At 52.7% G+C, this 16,663-nt stretch overlaps 1 protein-coding gene and 1 long non-coding RNA gene across 5 annotated transcripts in view; one reads left to right on the forward strand and one right to left on the reverse strand.

Annotated features, from left to right (window-relative positions):
• LOC125960907 (uncharacterized) overlaps positions 1 to 16,663 on the forward strand; it is an 840,695-nt gene that overhangs the window by 52,344 nt on the left and 771,688 nt on the right. The gene's annotated exons all lie outside the window — the stretch shown is intronic.
• PRKCE (protein kinase C epsilon) overlaps positions 1 to 16,663 on the reverse strand; it is a 509,933-nt gene that overhangs the window by 13,586 nt on the left and 479,684 nt on the right. For 3 of the 4 annotated variants that reach the window (XM_004264993.3, XM_049696373.1, XM_049696375.1), the window contains one exon: positions 12,988 to 13,134. In XM_004264993.3, coding sequence (XP_004265041.1) covers positions 12,988 to 13,134 — 147 coding nt within the window. Of the gene's footprint in view, positions 1 to 7,654; positions 7,685 to 12,987; positions 13,135 to 16,663 lie in introns of all 4 variants that reach the window. The other variant, XM_049696374.1, reaches the window with a different exon arrangement.

Genomic DNA, 16,663 nt, shown 5'->3' on the forward strand with positions numbered 1-16,663 from the left:
GGCCATGGGGTCTCTGTCACAACCACTCCCCTCTGCCGTGTGGCACGAAGCAGCCCTAGACAAAGTGGCAGTGACTGCGAGTGGCTGCGTCCCAGTCACACTTTATTTATGGACACAGATATTCGAACTTCTTATAATGGGCAAGTGTCACCATTCTTCCTCAACCACTGAAGAAAAAAGTAAAACCCATTCTTAGCCTGAGGGCTGCACAAAAAGAGGCAGTAGGTTGGACTTGGCCGGTGGGTCAGAGTTTGCCGACCCCTGTACTAGACGAGGGACTTCAGGGCTTCCGGGAACCTCGTGAAATACAATCCAGTGTGTTGTATGTATGGGCACTTTTGGGTTTTCCTGGAGAGAGTTCACTGCAGCAGATTCTGGAAGGGGTGGCAACTTCACTGCTAAGTTAGGAATCACAGATTTCAAAGTTTCCCCTCAAACAAGGCCTGAAATTCTCTGTGGAACAATAACTCTGAGGAATCCACAGAGAGCAGAAAGCCCTGAGAAGCAGTCTCAGGACCGTAAATGTCTCCTTTCGCTCAAGTCCCTCGTACCATGGAGGCCCCCCACATGGGGCGTTGCCTTGGGCCTGTGTGGTGCTCCATGGGAAGGCTGAAGGGTCCCTATGAAAATGGTTGGGAAAAGTCCCCCGGACGCAGGCTCTCTGTCTAAGGCTATTTCAAGACCAGGTGGAACCGTTTGTCTCGTAGCTTTGGCCTCACAGACACAGCATTTCTTCATTCCTTTTAGGGAAGGAGACATTTCTGGGCAGCTCTGAAGGGCGGTGCTGACACCTGCCTCCTGAAACCCTCCCAGGCCTGCCCAGGTCCACACGTGGACACACCTTTGGCTGTGACTATCTGCTGTTAAAACTTGGTAAAAAAGTATAAAGCATACATGTCAGTCAAGATTCATTTTGGGCCGTGTGGTCAAGGACGCACCCTCATAGTCTACGGCACTCACTGGCCCTTGACGACGTTCAGTTTGTAGTTTTAAATGGCCTAGAGGTGTCTCCAAGTGCCCCAAGAATACTGGCTCCCTGGCAAGGCAAGTAGCATCTCGGGGCCACCTGCATCTTCTGTCGCTCGCAGTACCCAGCTCACAGCCAGGCCTTAACTAAGTGGACCCCGCTGAGTCCCCAGGTGACAGCCCAGAGCAAGAGCTCTTCTCACACAGGGGAGCCCGCCCCCTCCAAGACAAGACATGAGAAGAAAGGAATGCCCGTTTCCCTCTCAAATGCTGCAAAGGAGCTCGGAAACCATTCCTGAGGCCACAAGGCCTCCATCCTGCTGCTAATAAGAAGGGTCTGGAACTGCTATGTGGGAAAGAAATGCCCCTTTCTAGAGAACTAGCCCCAACCCAGGCTGGTCCCCCTCACATACCTTGATCGCCCTGTGCCTCTCTTTCCTTGCCCTCCTTGTAACTGCGGCTAAAAAGTGACTTACTCAGTAACTGTCTCCCGCACAGGCTAGAGGCCCTGCTCGGGGGCCTGCCGTGTCCTTCCCGCAGCGGCACGGCTCAGTCCCTCCGTGTGGACAACATAATAAAGCTCAGGGATGGAGACCTGCCTGATGCATTTAACCTCACAGCTACCCCAACTCCCACTGCAAAGACTAGCAAGCGGCTGGCCCAAGGTGGGGCCGCCCGGGGTGGAGCCAGGGTTGGATTCAGCCTGTTCTGACCCCGGGGGGGCCCTGGTGTGTGCCGTCCTGCCTCCCGCTAAGAGGCGTCAAGGCGGTCACCTGTGCAAAAGGGTTGAAGCGCCGAGCCCAGCCCAGGCGGCCAGCCACCGGCTTCCACCAATAAACCAACCAACCGACCAACCAACCAATCAGCCAACAAGCAAACAGCTGCCCTCCGCCCTGCATCCCTCAAAATGCACGAGGCTGCCATCCCCACTAGGCCCTCGGGGGTCATTTCTTAGGGGTGAAGGGGAATACAGCCCTTCGAAATTCTTCGCTATGACCAAGAGTAAGAAATACATGTTATATATGACCTAGTGGACATCACCTCATTCCACCGTCCCCAAGAAGAGATGCAGCTGCTACACTTTACCCTTACCGGATGTGATGCAGTCTATGTTCTAGCCTCTCTACTTTGTTCTTTTCTTTCCTTTTCTCTTCTTCTCTACTCTACCCAATTCTACCCTATCCTAGTCTTCATGAAAAATGTTTTCTGCACCTGACCCACTAAATTGATTTTACAACCCACTGATGGGTAGACCTGGAAGTAGGGTAAAGGGGCACCAAGCAGGGATGCCTGGAGCTGAAAATGTGTAGAAAATACAATGTCGCTCTGCAGGAATAAAAAGCCTTAGGAGGAGATAGCACCCTGCCTGCTGTGGCCTGCCCAAGGCCTGAGCCCCTTGCCAGGCTCCGCAGCGAGCTGGCCCCACGCAGTGGGACGTGCAGCAGCAGGCCCCATGGCTGCTCCTGCTGCAAGTGGGCAGACGCACAGCGGCAAAGCCAGCCCCGCTCTGCCTCTAACCGCGGGGCCCTTTTTCATTTATCATCGACTTTTCAAATCAGTGTCATTGTTGACAGCTGTTGAGTTTAGCCACTCTAGGGATGCTTTTGGGTACTCAGAGAAGAAACTTTCCAATCAGTCCTGGCGAAAGCCCTGATCCTGCACTCAACAATCCCCCACTCCAATCCCCCGCCCCGTATTTATGAACATGTCCTGGATGGAGATCAAGCTCTCTTGGCCTGGGATATATGGTTGCTCTGCCTACTGGCTTTGAAACGGGAACTGTAAACACGCTAATAGATGCCTCTCAAATCACGATGAGGTCACCCACCTTCTCTTACCATTCAACAATTTCAGGTTTCCTAATGCAGGATCTTATCACCCCAAATTCCCAGGCACATACTGGCATAGCTCTTGGGCCATAAAAGGTGAGAAGAGAATTTTGAGATGGAACTAAGAGAGAAACATTCTCTGGAAAAACACTGTAGATCTATAGAATTCATTCATTCATTCCACACAGATATATGAATTACTACTATGTGCCAGGAATTTTTGCTGAGGACGCAGCTGTGAACGAAACAGAAACACATCCCTCCCCTAACACATTAAGCAGAGCCTGCTAGCAGTCTTTGCAGTTGGGTGATGGGCACATGGGGATTCCACTTGTCTCGCTACTTTTGTACATGCTTGAAATTTTCCATAATAAAAAGGTAAAAATATAAGTCTCAAACACATGATGCTGAGTGAAAGAAGCCACACACAAAGCGTGCATACAACATGACTCCATATACGTGAAACTCTAGGAAACAGAAATCTCCTTTCCAGGGACAGAAAGCAGATCAGGGGCTGCCGGGGGCAGAGGCACCTGGGAACTGCTTGGCTACAGAGATGTTCTTTTTTTTTTTAAGATGATGTTGGGGGTAGGAGTTTATTAATTAATTAATTTATTTTTGCTGTGTTGGGTCTTCGTTTCTGTGCGAGGGCTCTCTCTAGTTGTGGCAAGCGGGGGCCACTCTTCATCGCGGTGCGCGGGTCTCTCACTATGGTGGCCTCTCTTGGTGCGGAGCACAGGCTCCAGACGCGCAGGCTCAGTAGTTGTGGCTCACGGGCCTAGTTGCTCCACGGCATGTGGGATCCTCCCGCACCAGGGCTCGAACCCGTGTCCCCTGCATTAGCAGGCAGATTCTCAACCACTGCGCCACCAGGGAAGCCCTAGAGATGTTCTTTACATTCATGAGCCGGTGGTTACATAGGTTTGTTAAAATGCATCAAAATGGACACCTTAGGGCTTCCCTGGTGGCGCAGTGGTTGAGAGTCCGCCTGCCGATGCAGGGGACATGGGTTCATGCCCTGGTCCGGGAGGATCCCACATGCCGCGGAGCGGCTGGGCCCGTGAGCCATGGCCGCTGAGCCTGCGCGTCCAGAGCCTGTGCTCCGCAACGGGAGAGGCCACAACAGTGAGAGGCCCGCGTACCTCAAAATAAATTAAAAAAAAATGGACACTTTAAACAGGTAACTTTTCAGCTCTGTAAATGTTATTATAATAAAGTTGATTCAAAACCTGCAAACATCCCTGCCCTCATGGAGCACGTTTACACAGAGTGCCTGGGGCTGGGAGAAACCTTAGGGACAATGCAAGTCCCTCACTTTACAGGAAAGGAGCAGAGAGATTCAGCGCCTTGTTCGGGGTTTCACAGGCTCTCACAGCAGGGACCTGGACCCAGCCCCGTCCAGTGTTTTCCTCTTAGCTCACTGCCTGTGATACAGAGTCGGGGCTAAGTTCTGAAAGCTCCTGTTTTGGGGTGAAGTATTCTGGATCATTCAGTGGAACACCCACATCCTAGGTACCTGGGTACCTGTAGCCTGAATCTGCCGCACCTCCCCAGGAGGACCATCAATCCTGTCGTTTCCAACACTAGGGGAGGCGCCAGTTGCTTGCGGGGAGAAGGAAGGAGCGGCTGAAGCTCCCAGTCAAGGTCTGGTTTATTTTCTAAGTCATCTCAGCTGACAATCCCCACTCCGGTCTTATCTGCCCATCTCCCTACTTCAGGCAATGATCTTATTTCACTGTCCCCATCATTCTGGACCCTCCTCCACACCTAGCTGGGCTCACACACCTGAAATACTCCACTGACATCCAAGCTCTGTGCTCAAGAAAACCCCTTTGGGGGTGGAGTAGGTCTCAGAAAGGAGGGACCCGAATAACATGCAGGCTCAAAAAGATGCAGGCCTGTGAGCCAGGTCTTCTCTCTTTGAAGAGACTGAGGTTGATGAACAACCTTAACGAAGCTTCACTAACCCAGTGTGTGTTTGCTAGACCCTGGAACTCTAGAATAATGTCTGAGCGTCAAGCTGAGGCCAAGTCCAATTCTGTTATCACCCCTTATCCCAGCACCAACAATGGGGAGTAAACAGGGCACTGATCCCCCGAGATGCAAAACTGGGTTTCCAAGAGCTTCCCTCCGCTATGACAGATGCAGCCCTGGAGTTTCAAGGTCCTGGACTTGTAGGCTGGTGTGGACGGGGGAACCCTGTCAGGTGGCAAAATGTCCCTTGGTGCCTACACCCCTTCAAAGAGCAAATGCTGGCTTGAGGGCTGGAGGACGCAGCCCCTCCGTGGGAAAAGCTTGAGATTCTATCTGCTTTTACTTTGACTCACATTATCCAGCCTCTGACCGCTATGCCCCCCCGCCCCCCGGCTGCAGGACCACCCTGTAGCCTTCTCTGCAGAGGCAGGCAGGAGGGCACTGCTCAGCCAGCTACGTGGCCCTTCTGGACAAGATCTTCTATGAGACCTCGGGTGGGAAGTGGGTCCTGTGACCCACAGAGGCCTGACTGGGGAGGCCATCTTCTTCGTGCCATCTCTCCCGTTCCGTCCTCTAACCTCGACAGGCAAGCCTCAAGACTCCCCACCCAAAGTCAGATCCTGAATTTCATCCCATTGCCTGGTATTCTTCAAGTACTTCCTGTTCAGTATCTCCTCCTGCCATCTAAGCTCCTCACTTCACGCGGTGACTTGAACGTGTTTGTGTTCGTAGGGGATTCTTTTCTTCTATGTTTACCTCCCCCTCCAGGCCTTCCCAGAAGGCACAGAGCACATGCTCACTAAATACCCATTAAGAAGAGCTGATCTGAATCCTGCCTTTCTCTTTTCCCTTTCATGCCTTGTCCCGTGTAGTTCTCTCTTCCTAACCCTTCCTGGCTTTCTCTGCCAAGATCCAGCCACTCTCGAGAACCTTCTCCGATGGCCCCTGCTCTCCCCACTTTCAATCACGCACAGCCTAGTAGGTCCCATGCTCCCAGGTAGGATGTGTGTGTTACCTTAAGTGTTCATGGGGCAGGGAGGAGATTAAATTCAATCTACACTAGTTTGGTGAATCCATGAAGGCGAATCCCAACCTCACAGCTATTAAGTCATAAATAAAAACTTTGGAGCTTATGGAAATGCCCAGCCTAGGGCTCAGATCCCTCCCCTGGGGTGGGTGCTGGGAGGACCAAAGTAAAGCACAGGTGGGCCCTCCAGCCCTCGGCCACAGAGACGCTCCTGCAGTCAGAATTCCCCGATGGAGTAAGCTCCTGTGTAGAGTCAAGGACGCCCCACTGAGGCTGCTTAGCTTAGAAATACCTGGGAAGCTGCGACTGCTACCATTTCAGGGCTGGGGCACTGAGAGCCACACAGCCCTGCTCAGCAAAAACACTGCCGAGACCAAAGGCAAGGAGAGTAAAGCTGGTGAGCAAGTTCACAGAATAAAAGTTGGGGAACCTTGGGGGTCTTCCAAGGGGCAAAGGACTGGGAATATTGGCATCTGGGGTGAGTACCTGTCCTGCAGCGCCTCCTTTCTAGTACCCTCCCAGCTCAGACCAGCGGCTGTGCCACAATTAAGCCCAGGAGGCTCTCGGGCAGCGTCTGAACTGTGTTCTCTGCCCGTCTCTGCCTTTCTGCCCTGTATGGATGGCTGTTGCCCTGAGCACAGGGTGTCATCCCTCATCTGAACTCCTGGCCCCTCCACCCCTTTGGGACAGAAATATTGTCCAGACCGGCCTCCCTCAGCTTAGAGCCCCACTGTCTCCATCACTGACAGCATCAGCGCCATCCCCAGCACTCACTGTGTATGAAGGGCTCTCCTAATCATCTCACATCATTAGCTTTTCCTCTCCTCACAGCAATCCAGTGTGGTAGATTTTATCATCCCCATTCTATGGATCAGCAGACTGAGGCTCAGAGAGAGGAGGTGACTTTCCCAAGATCCTACAGCCACAATCAGAACCTGGCTGCATCTGATGCCACACCCCAGCCTCCAAATACCACGCCACCTCCTGCAATCCTTAACTCTTGATTCTTGGAGTCTTGGGATAAGAGGGAGAGGGGCTTTAACAGGCTGGGTTGGGGGTGATGAATGGAGAGACGGGAACTAAAATTTATTGAGAATCTGTAGTATGCAAAACATCTGAGGTTTCTAAACTAACCCTGTGGTAATTCTGTGAGCGGGTGTCCTCAACCCCATTTTACACATAAGGAGGTCGCGGCTCTAGGAGGCTGGAAGTGAATTCCCAGGTTCACACGACTATCCTGGGACAGCAATTTTATTCCTACCCAGGCCTCTCTGGGGTGAAAGCGAGTGCCCTGTCCACTTTTCCATGCCATCACCTGGGCCAACTACTAAAAACAGGTTCCTGGACTTCTCCCATGCCCTCCAGCCCTGGGCCAGCATCCTGGCTCTTGGCGGGACCCTGCAGCCTCTCGGAGGCTAAGGGCTCTCACTCTGGCACGGACACAGGCCAGCGGGATGTCCTTACATGTCTGCAGGGACCGACTGGGCCCCATTCCTGCTCTGCCAGGTGGAAGGTGAGGACAGCCTCTCATGGTCCCTGGGGCTCTGTCTTCATGGTTCACGCTTTCAGGAGGTCCCTTGGCCAGTGGGCTGGCTTTAGGGGAAGGGGCTGCCTGTTCAGCAGGGCTCCTCCTCCGGCCGCTGAGTTGGTGAGGGTGTGAGGGTCTCAGGCCCACTTCCCAGTTTTCTCTCAGCACAGCCCAGTCATGCAGGAGCATGCAGGAAAGGCCTCCCTTGGGGGTCCCGCCATGCAGTGTGGATGGCTGGATGGAACAGATCATGAGGTTGAAAGGGGCCTCCGTGTCACCCGGCCTGAGGGCTCACCTACCTGGAAAGACTCCCCACTCTGGAGGCCTTACCTTAAAGAGGGACTTTCACACTGAAGCAAACTTGAAAAGAGAGAACACGTACACAAAGAGAAGTTTACTTGGCTGGCATTTCCCTCATTGGCTTTGGCTTTCACTGAGGACAGCTAGGCTGCTGGGGAGGCAGACCTCTCCCTCCTCTGCTGGCTTCCCCCCCATTCCAGCGCCGAAGCCCCAGGAGCCATAGTCTCAGAGCCTAATGCATTTGGGGCGGGGGAGGTGTGTGCAGGAGAGAAGCCAGGAGGGAGCAAAATACCTCCAAGATCTACAAGGTTGGATGATGCCCTTCAACCACACCAAACACATCACTTCTCTCCCCTACAGTCCCCAAGGAAGGCAAGCCCCATGGCAACACAAAAGCTAAGTGGGCTCCTTTTAATGGCAGCAAATGGTGCCGCCATTTTGGAAGCAAATTCCCAGTGGGATAGACCAGTGAATTCTACGCCTGGCGACTTCTTCCAGCATCAAAGGCCGTGGAGCCAGCCTCGCTGGCTTTTCTATTCCCCCACCTGTCCGCTGCTGTATGCCCTGCTCTGAAGTCAGCCACCCCCAGAAAACGGATTTGAGCGCATGACGGCACCAGGTCTCTGGTTTGGTGTTGAGAGCACACTGCTTGTGCAACGTCAGTCGAGTATGTGGGTGGATCAAGGGTGGACGGGAGGAGCATAAAAAGGAAAGTGGAGGAGGGAGAATATACAAGATAAGACGGCTGGGAGGAAAGATGAGAAGGAAATCTCCACGCAGAAGCAAAAGCCACTGAAAAATATCCTGGGGTGGGGTTAGTGCAAAGGGATGAAAAGCTGTAGGCAGGAAACCCAGTGGAATACTGACAGCTGGCGAGTCAGCGCAGTGGTTAGATATGGAGGCTCAAGCGCCAGGGAGCAGAAGTCTCAGCTCAGCAAACATCTCAAGAAGGCAAAGGCCTGGAGGGGACAGCAGCCAACTGAAGTACGGGATGGAACCTGCCCAGAGGCCAAATTCCAGCTACGGATCTGGACAGTGTCCTGGGTGATATCTTCAGAGGGGCGAGGCTTCCTGCAGAGGGGATGGAAACCAGGCCTGGGAGCTGTTCTCCCGCCATATCCTCAGCCCCTGTGGGGGTGATCCAGGGACCCCCGCCTCCAGCTGAGCCAACCTGGGCAGAGTGCAGGCCTGCTGTGCCCACCAGCTGTGCAGGGGCTCCGTCTGTGCGGGGGAGTGGGGACGGTCAGGAGCTGTGGAAAATAGGCCACTACGTCTTGTCTCTTCGTAACTCCTAGACTGGATGACATGACCTCACCCAGTCTCCCCCCAGCCAGACAAAACCAACTCCTTCCTGAATCAGACAGGCAGGAGGCCCCCCAGGGTGCCCAGATCCAGTAGGGCCAGCTGAGGAGTGGAGAGCAGCTACTCCGAAGGATCCTGGGCACTAGTGGTATCCTGGTGTGACGTCAGCGGGGCATGGGTAGGAAGCAAGACAAGCCCTGGAGTTCCCTCACGAGCCGCAGGACCTCGACCGAGCGCCCTGGGGCTCTTCAGCCCCATGAGATAGGGGAGTCTGTGCATCGCTTTCCTTGCTGCTAAAACTCATGCCCAGTGTCTTCTCCAGGCCACCACCAAGGTGCATGGCTGGAGATGCCTGCTCATAGACTTGTCCCCTTCCTTCTCACAGTGGCTTTCCTTTAACTCGGAGTCTGTCCCTAAGATCTAAGAAACTCACACCATCCCTGGCTGCTTGCGACCCACCATCTTGGCCACTTGTTCCCAATGTCAGGCTCCAGACCAGTTTTCTCTCCTCCCTCCGACAAAACCTTTCTTCTGCTGCTCTCCTTGGAAGGCATCTGACGTGTCCTCAAGTTATGTGATACCCGAAGCCCACGGGAAGCCTGTCCTGTGTTGGAACTCCCTGCCCCGTGAACAGAAGATGACTTCTGTGGAGACATACCTCAGCTTCCCAGTGTCTCTCCAATGACCTCTTGTGTGTGGCCATCTATTCTGTCTGGGGGTGAGGCTGACCCTGCTTTTGGAGCACAGAGCCATGTTCACCCCTGGCATCTGAGCCAGGCAGTCCCACACCCCCGTGGTGAGTCCTGAGATGGTTAGAGGGGGTGATGGCTCATAAACACCTGTGTGAGTTTTCACATGGGCCTTACGGGGCTTTTAGGGATGAGAAACACAGTATGTCCGCCACTGCAGTGGGCTTTAATTCAACTTAAAATCTGTTTCTGTTGTACACAAGCCCACAGATGGCTCAGGGTGGTGTCACGAACATGTTTCAGAAACGCGTTTCCATTTAAGGGTCAGATTTGGGACACCTTTCCAACCTGCTGACTAGATGAAGACTATTCTTTTCTTTTCCGATTTTAGTATTTCTCTGGAGAGAAATCTCTAGTCCCAAGGATATAGCTGTGATCAGAGATCTAAATAACCTGAATACTTCTTGAATGACCTCTAGCCGAGAACTCAGTATGGATCAACATTACTCAGCTCCAAATGCGACCAGAAACACCTCTTGTACACACACATAACACGAAGTTTCCCTTCTTACCCTTCCTTTGGATGTTCTAATTCTCTCCTCCAAACTGAATTCACACCAACCAAATAAACGCCCTCTCCCCTGACCCCCAGCAGTGCTGAGGATGACTCTGGAGGTCTGTGGGGGGCGAGGAGGAACACGCACAGAGGATGATTTCCAAGGCAATGATGAACTCAGTCTTTAGGAATGCTAAGACAGCTCTGAACTCGGTGGGAGCTCCTGGACGGCCCCTGGAAGCCTGCTTGAGCCCCTCAGCGAAGGAAGCCATCAGAGTCCTGCCCTCTGGTCCCAGGCTGGGGACCCGGTGGGAGGCCCTGGGAAGGGAAGCGCAGGGCCCTTGTGCTCTAGGTAGAGAGGTAGTCCCACCTGACCCACAGGATGGGCTTCTACTGCTGGTTCCTGGGGGGCCGTCACCCCCTGACTGCAGGAGCACCTGCACCCCTGGCCAGGGGCAGCTCTAGGATAGCGGACTGGGTCACCTGCTCGGCCTCCTGGTTCACGCTTCATTCCTCCCCCTTCCTCTGTCCGGTTCCTTGCCCATCCTGCAGGTCCACAGACATCTCACACTTGTCCTTCCTGCCCTCCCCGTACTCCAGGGAAGCCAGGGACTGCTCAAAGTGTCGCTCCGCTCAGGTCTGCATTTTCACGGGCTCAGAGTTCAGACTGGAGGGTGGAAGCTCCGCTGAGGAGCCCCTGGCATTGCTAGGGCTTTGGGAAGAGCTCCTGGAGACCAGAGCTACTCGGGTCTTTGGCCATCTCAGAGGAATCACCTGCACTGGATCTGAGTGATGATCTGCCACTATTCTACCCCAGTGAGAGACCCTCCTCTGCGAGTCCATCCTTTAGAGCTTCCTTGCGCCTTTTATCACAAAGAGCTTCCCGAATTCCTTGCTTCCCTGTGGCCTCTCGGCAAAGTCTGCCTCTGCCCCACCCAGGGCCCCTCTTCCCTTCACACGCTTTGCTGATGCTCCCCTGGCGCTTGTCCCCTCCGGGCTGCATCCCCAGGAGAAAGCTGCTCCTCAAGTCCTCCCCCTCCCCCCCCACAAGGCTAGTGTCCAGTCCTTTTGTTGAGCTGGTGTCTAGACTGGAGTCCAAGTCATCTTGCAGACCTGCACTGGCCGATTGGTCCCTGCTCTCGTCCCAGGTTCCTGCTTGTTGGGCCTGGATTCCTTACTCAGTTCTACGTCTCAATTTTCTTTGGGTTGATTAAGTTAGATTGAACCTAAAATAACATCTCACCCTCAGATCTGAGTCTTTGGTTTCTCCTCCTCTGCCTGGCCTCTGGTCTCCTGCTTCCCCTCATTTTGTCTGGGGAACCTTGTCAGCTCATCTTGTCCTTAAAGGCCACCTTCAGAGACCCTCGGGATGGGGTGGGGCGGCCTTCAGGCAGGCTGGTACACGTGGTGAGCCCTGTCCTGAGCCCACAGCATGGGCTTTTGGCGTGACAGGCCCCAGAACTGTGGGTGATGCTAGCAAAGAAAGAAGGTAAAGCTGAACTTAGCCTGCTCCAGGCTGTGTGCCAGCCAGTGAAGATCATGAGCACCCAAGAAGGAAGCCGACGAGGAATGGAGACAGGACTGAGTGTCCAGGGCCCGTTCACCTGCCATGCTCGCATCTGGCTGAGGCCTGGACCACACCCTTCAGCTGCGAGCTACCCCCGACATGAAACATTTCTGAGAAGCACCGCACTCTCAACCACCGCCCCCCAGAAAATGTCTTGGAATACAGTAGATTTCCTCTCTGATGATTCCCTAAGCACAGGAGGGTCTTTTCTGTACTTGGAAGTGAGGAAGAAGGGGTCCTCTGACAGAATGTGGGGTGACTGAGGGCCGAATGGATAATCTCAGGTCTTCCCTGCCCGAGACCCCAGCCCCACGACTCTGGGGCTCTGCCCTATAACTTCCTATGTTACACACCCTCCCTTGCCCCCAGGACGCTACCCAGCTGGCTACCCAAAGTTTCAGTCTAAATGACTGCCTCCTTGGGCTAGGATCCAACAGAGATAAGAATTTCCCCCCACACACACACAAACACACACATGCACACGCATGCACACCCACACCCACACTCTCTCTCTAAGTTTAAGGAGAGCACCGCCGGCCCTCTCCCCTTCCAGCAGAAGGTCACTGCCACAACACGGTCTCTGAGTTAACCCCGGAATCGACAGGCCTATTCCTTTTTCCAACCTCTGAGCTTCAAACACCTTTTATTGCACCCTCCTCCGACTGGCATGAGCACAACAGGCCCAAGAACCTGGAAGGAGTGTGTGCTGAGGTTGGAGTGAAGGCAGAAGGGAGAGTGGATCAGAGAGGGCAGAGATGTGGCCTAAAGAAACAGCGTCTTATAGAGCCAGCACCCATGGGCAGCCCGGGGGACAGTCTTCTGCAAACGGCCATCTCTGAGCCTCAGCTTCACGCTCTGTGCTCGCTCCACAGAATGACTGCAACCATTAGTTACTTAACATTTTTCTTTAAATTGACTCATTTTAAAAAAACCTTATCTATAAGGAAACCTTATATTGCTACCACACATGGAAAACCAGTATCATCCATAATTTTTGATCAAGATGAATAAAATTTGATTAAGCTACAAAAGGTTCTTCTGTGTCCCATATAAATCATCACCTTGGTTACCGCTACCGGTTATGTGTTTTCGACAGTAAACTCCCAGGGCCGAGGAGACTCTCTTTTAGGGGGCCTCTTGGCGACCTCCCGCCCTTGTCATCTTGGCTGTAAAATGTGCCCAGACCCCCACCTCTGCGCGTGGGAACCAGGCCCGCCCGCGCCGCGGAACGAGCTCACGGCCTACTTACAATTCGAGGTTTGAAGGGCGGCTTGATCTTCTTCTGCTCCAGGAGCAGCCAGTCGATCTCCTTGAAGAACGGGTGCTGCTTGATGGCATCCTCGCCGTTCTGTGCCGCCACACAGCCCAGGCGCTTGTGAGGGTTCTTGGTCATGAACTGCGGGCATGAGGAGAGAGATGGAATCAGTGACAAAGGCCCGGCAGGCACAGGCTGTGAGGGGAAGACGGAACTCAGCCAAGGCAGCATCTTTAGTGTCACCTCCCAAGCCCACTTTCTACATTTTCGGGGGCTCTGCCCCTCAGGGTGCTCTTTCATTCTTACACAGAACTTACTGTGCGCCAGCCACCGTTCTACACGTAGTATTACATATACATGCATTGATTCATTTCATCCAGCGTGACCCTCTGAGGTACTATCATGATCCCTACTTTATAAGTGAGGTAGTTGGGGCACAGAGAAGTTAATTAACTTGGCCAAGGTCAAACAGCCAGCAAGGTATCAAGTCAGGATTAGGAGTTCAGACTCTCTGACCTTCTGAGTCCCCCTCAGATTCTCAAGTCTTCTCATCAGGGAGACTGAGGTCTGATAAACTCACACTGAGAGGTCAGCAGTCCTTTTTGAGGGAAGGAAAGAAGATCAGATATTCATGTAAAGGTCAATTATCAAAGGCACCTCCTCCTCTTTCCTTTTCCTGGACCCAGGCCCTCCTACTTTTTAAAAAAATTTGACTTTGTAATCTCTAGCACAAACCCCCACATAGATTAACAGATAAAAAACAAGAAAAAGAAAGGCTTACTTCTTCTCAATGCCTGTCTGTAAAAAACACATTGATGTGTTTTGTACTTTTTGGCTGGTGTCTTGTGACCTCACACACTCAGGTGAAATGATTATTCCTGTTAAATGAGTCAGTCCTGATGGCAAATGTTAATTTCACTGAGCAGACGTATAGTAACATAACCTTGAAACAAATCAGTGCTGGTAGGTGGAAATATTTCTGATAGCCACCCAGAATAAAGGTAGGGGTGTGTGTGTGCATGTGTGTCAGAGACTGAGTATTATATTTCATGGGGTGAAGGCTGAAAGTTTAGATTTAAACAAAGGAACCTAAGAGGACAAATTATAATCCAAAGGGATAAATCTATAATGATAGCATTTTAGGCTTCATCAGCAAGGGAGGTTCTCCTGGGCAGTAGGAGCCTCCTCCTGCCTCCTGCCTGGCACCCCTGAAAGGCAGGGGAGCCACGGACGAGAGAGTGAGGGGTTAGGAATGGTGCCAACACACTTCATCCTTCTAATCGAACAGCTGGCAGAGGTCACCCCTGCTTACCCACCCCTGATTCCTATCGCCCACAGGATAAAGTCCATACCCCTTAGTTTGGCACACACAAACTACTCAGTCTGTAGCCAGTCTCTCTTGCTCGCCTACTGCACCCTTTACTTGCCTGGTCCAAGGCCCCTCTCTAGCCCCTAACTATCCTCTAAGAAATAGTCAAAATGCTGCCTCCTCTGTGAAGCCTCCCCAGATTCACTCCATGGACATCTAAGACACCATGCTTCTCGTTTATTTAAATTATAATTTGTCTAAACATCTCTTCTCCTTGGTGAGCTCTATGATATAGGAATCAGTTCTATCTTCCCAGCATCTGGCTCAGTGCCTGGCTCCCACTGTGCACTCAGTACACTGAGATGAGTGAACAGCGGGTTGAAGGCTGGGCCTCAGGGCACAGTGCTGAGGAAGGGAGGCAGCAGGAATGCCATTACTGTTGCACAGGTTGTGCACTGCATAACTCTCTGGTGCAAATGGCCTTCTGGAGAGTTCTGTGTGTAGGCAGCGAACCTCAGAGACACAGATCAGTGGCCAGAGTCATGGAAAACCTGGCCTGGCCCTAGAATCAGGTGACAATGTGAGGAAGTGAAGTGTTCCAAGGCCAAGGGAGTAGAAGACTTCTCCTTGCTCCCTCAGCTCTTCCTGTCCTCCCACTTCTGGGAGGGGAAGTATCAGGGCTACGGATAAACATACAGGTTTTAGCGTCTCAGGAAGCTGACCCCGAGCCACAGGCTCTTCTCTTTTCCCAGAGACTTCACCCTCACCAACCAGCTGACACAGGCGCGGCCTCTTCTGAATCTCTGTGCTAACGACATTTTGGACTGGACACTTCTTTGTTTGGGGGCTGTCCTGTGCAGTACAAGATGTTTAGCAGCACCCCTGGGCTTTACCTCCTAGATGCCAATAGCACCCCGCCCCTCCACGTTGTAACAACTAAAAACATCTCCAGACGTTGCCAAATGTCTCTGGGGGATGATGGGGGACACAATCACCCCTAGCTGAAGACCACTGCTCTAGGTCATCCATAATGAAAGGGCCCACCTCGGGTGCCAGCAGGGGGCTCACAGGGAAATGCGTCAGGCTGGCGTTCAGGGCCCAGGGTGAGTGACCAGCTCTGCTGGGGGTGTTCTGGCTGCCTCAGGTGCTGCAGGTTTTTCCTTAGCCAGCACCTGGTATAGCGTCTGGCACATCCTAGATGCCCAATAAATACGTGTTGAATAAATGAATGAGGGAATGAGCAGACTCCGTTTGCTTCCTTCACTGCTCTTATCCCAATTGTGACCACATGTGGATGTGTTTTTTACTTATTGCCCACCTTCTCCTGCTGGACCACAGTCTCCACAAGGCAGGGATGACGGCTGTTACACTCCCCAGTGCTTACTCACATCTAGCACAATGCCCCACACGCCGGAAACATTCAACAAACGGTCGTTCGTTGAATCAGCGAATGGGAGGGAGGGAGGGAGGGAAAGAGAAAGAGATGCAGAAGGGAGGAAAGAAATGAGGTGAGGGAAAGAAGAAGGGAAGAGGAAGGCAAAAATGAACTGCAGAAAGAAGCAACACGTTCTGCTGTGGCATTTTCCAAAACATGATACATGTCCCCTGCCAGATGCCTGCGAAATGATTTTAGGTCATTTTTACCATTTTCATGGGATAATCTATGTTAATTAATTATGACAAGTGATACTCTTTCCATTTATGATAGCTATATAACATTTCTTTATAAAATACATATAATTAGGTAGATTTGGGGACTTGATTGAAAAAACAAAACTAAATCACGGTAGAGCGGGTATTTGGGTGTGGCAAATTCCGTGACTGAGGCACGCCAACTCTGAACTGTGGGGCATTCTGATGGGCGAAAGGAGCCAGGACCGGAAGTCCAGATTCCTGGGCTGTCATGGCCTCAGCCCAGAGGGGTGACCGTTCCCAGGTAAGCTGGTCTGCTTACCCTCCGTGCACCTCAGCTCCCCCAGCATTCCAAGGGGGACAGGTAACTTCACTTACTTGCCACAGTACAAGTGTCTTACAATGCAGCAACGGGTATGCTGAGCACGTACTAAGCACTGTCACCTGTGAGGGACTATTTGTTGGCGGGGGGTGGGGGGGCAGTCTCTCTATTACATCTGGATCCAGCGTGGCCACAGGGGTCTTGAGTGGACGCATCTTTTTTGATCAGCGATGCTGTCGCGGACACAGGTGCGCAATGCCTCCCTTCCCTCCCCCACTGGAGGCCCCGGAGGAAGACAGGCCATGGGTGCAGGTAAGGAAGGAGGGTCCAGCCCCCAGAGTGCAAGCAGCAGGGGTGACCCCAGTGGAGCAGGGGTTGGCTCTGACCCCTCTACAGCACTGGAGGAC

The sequence above is a fragment of the Orcinus orca genome, chromosome 13 (assembly GCF_937001465.1).
Source record: "Orcinus orca chromosome 13, mOrcOrc1.1, whole genome shotgun sequence".
Classification (NCBI taxonomy): Eukaryota; Metazoa; Chordata; class Mammalia; order Artiodactyla; family Delphinidae; genus Orcinus; species Orcinus orca.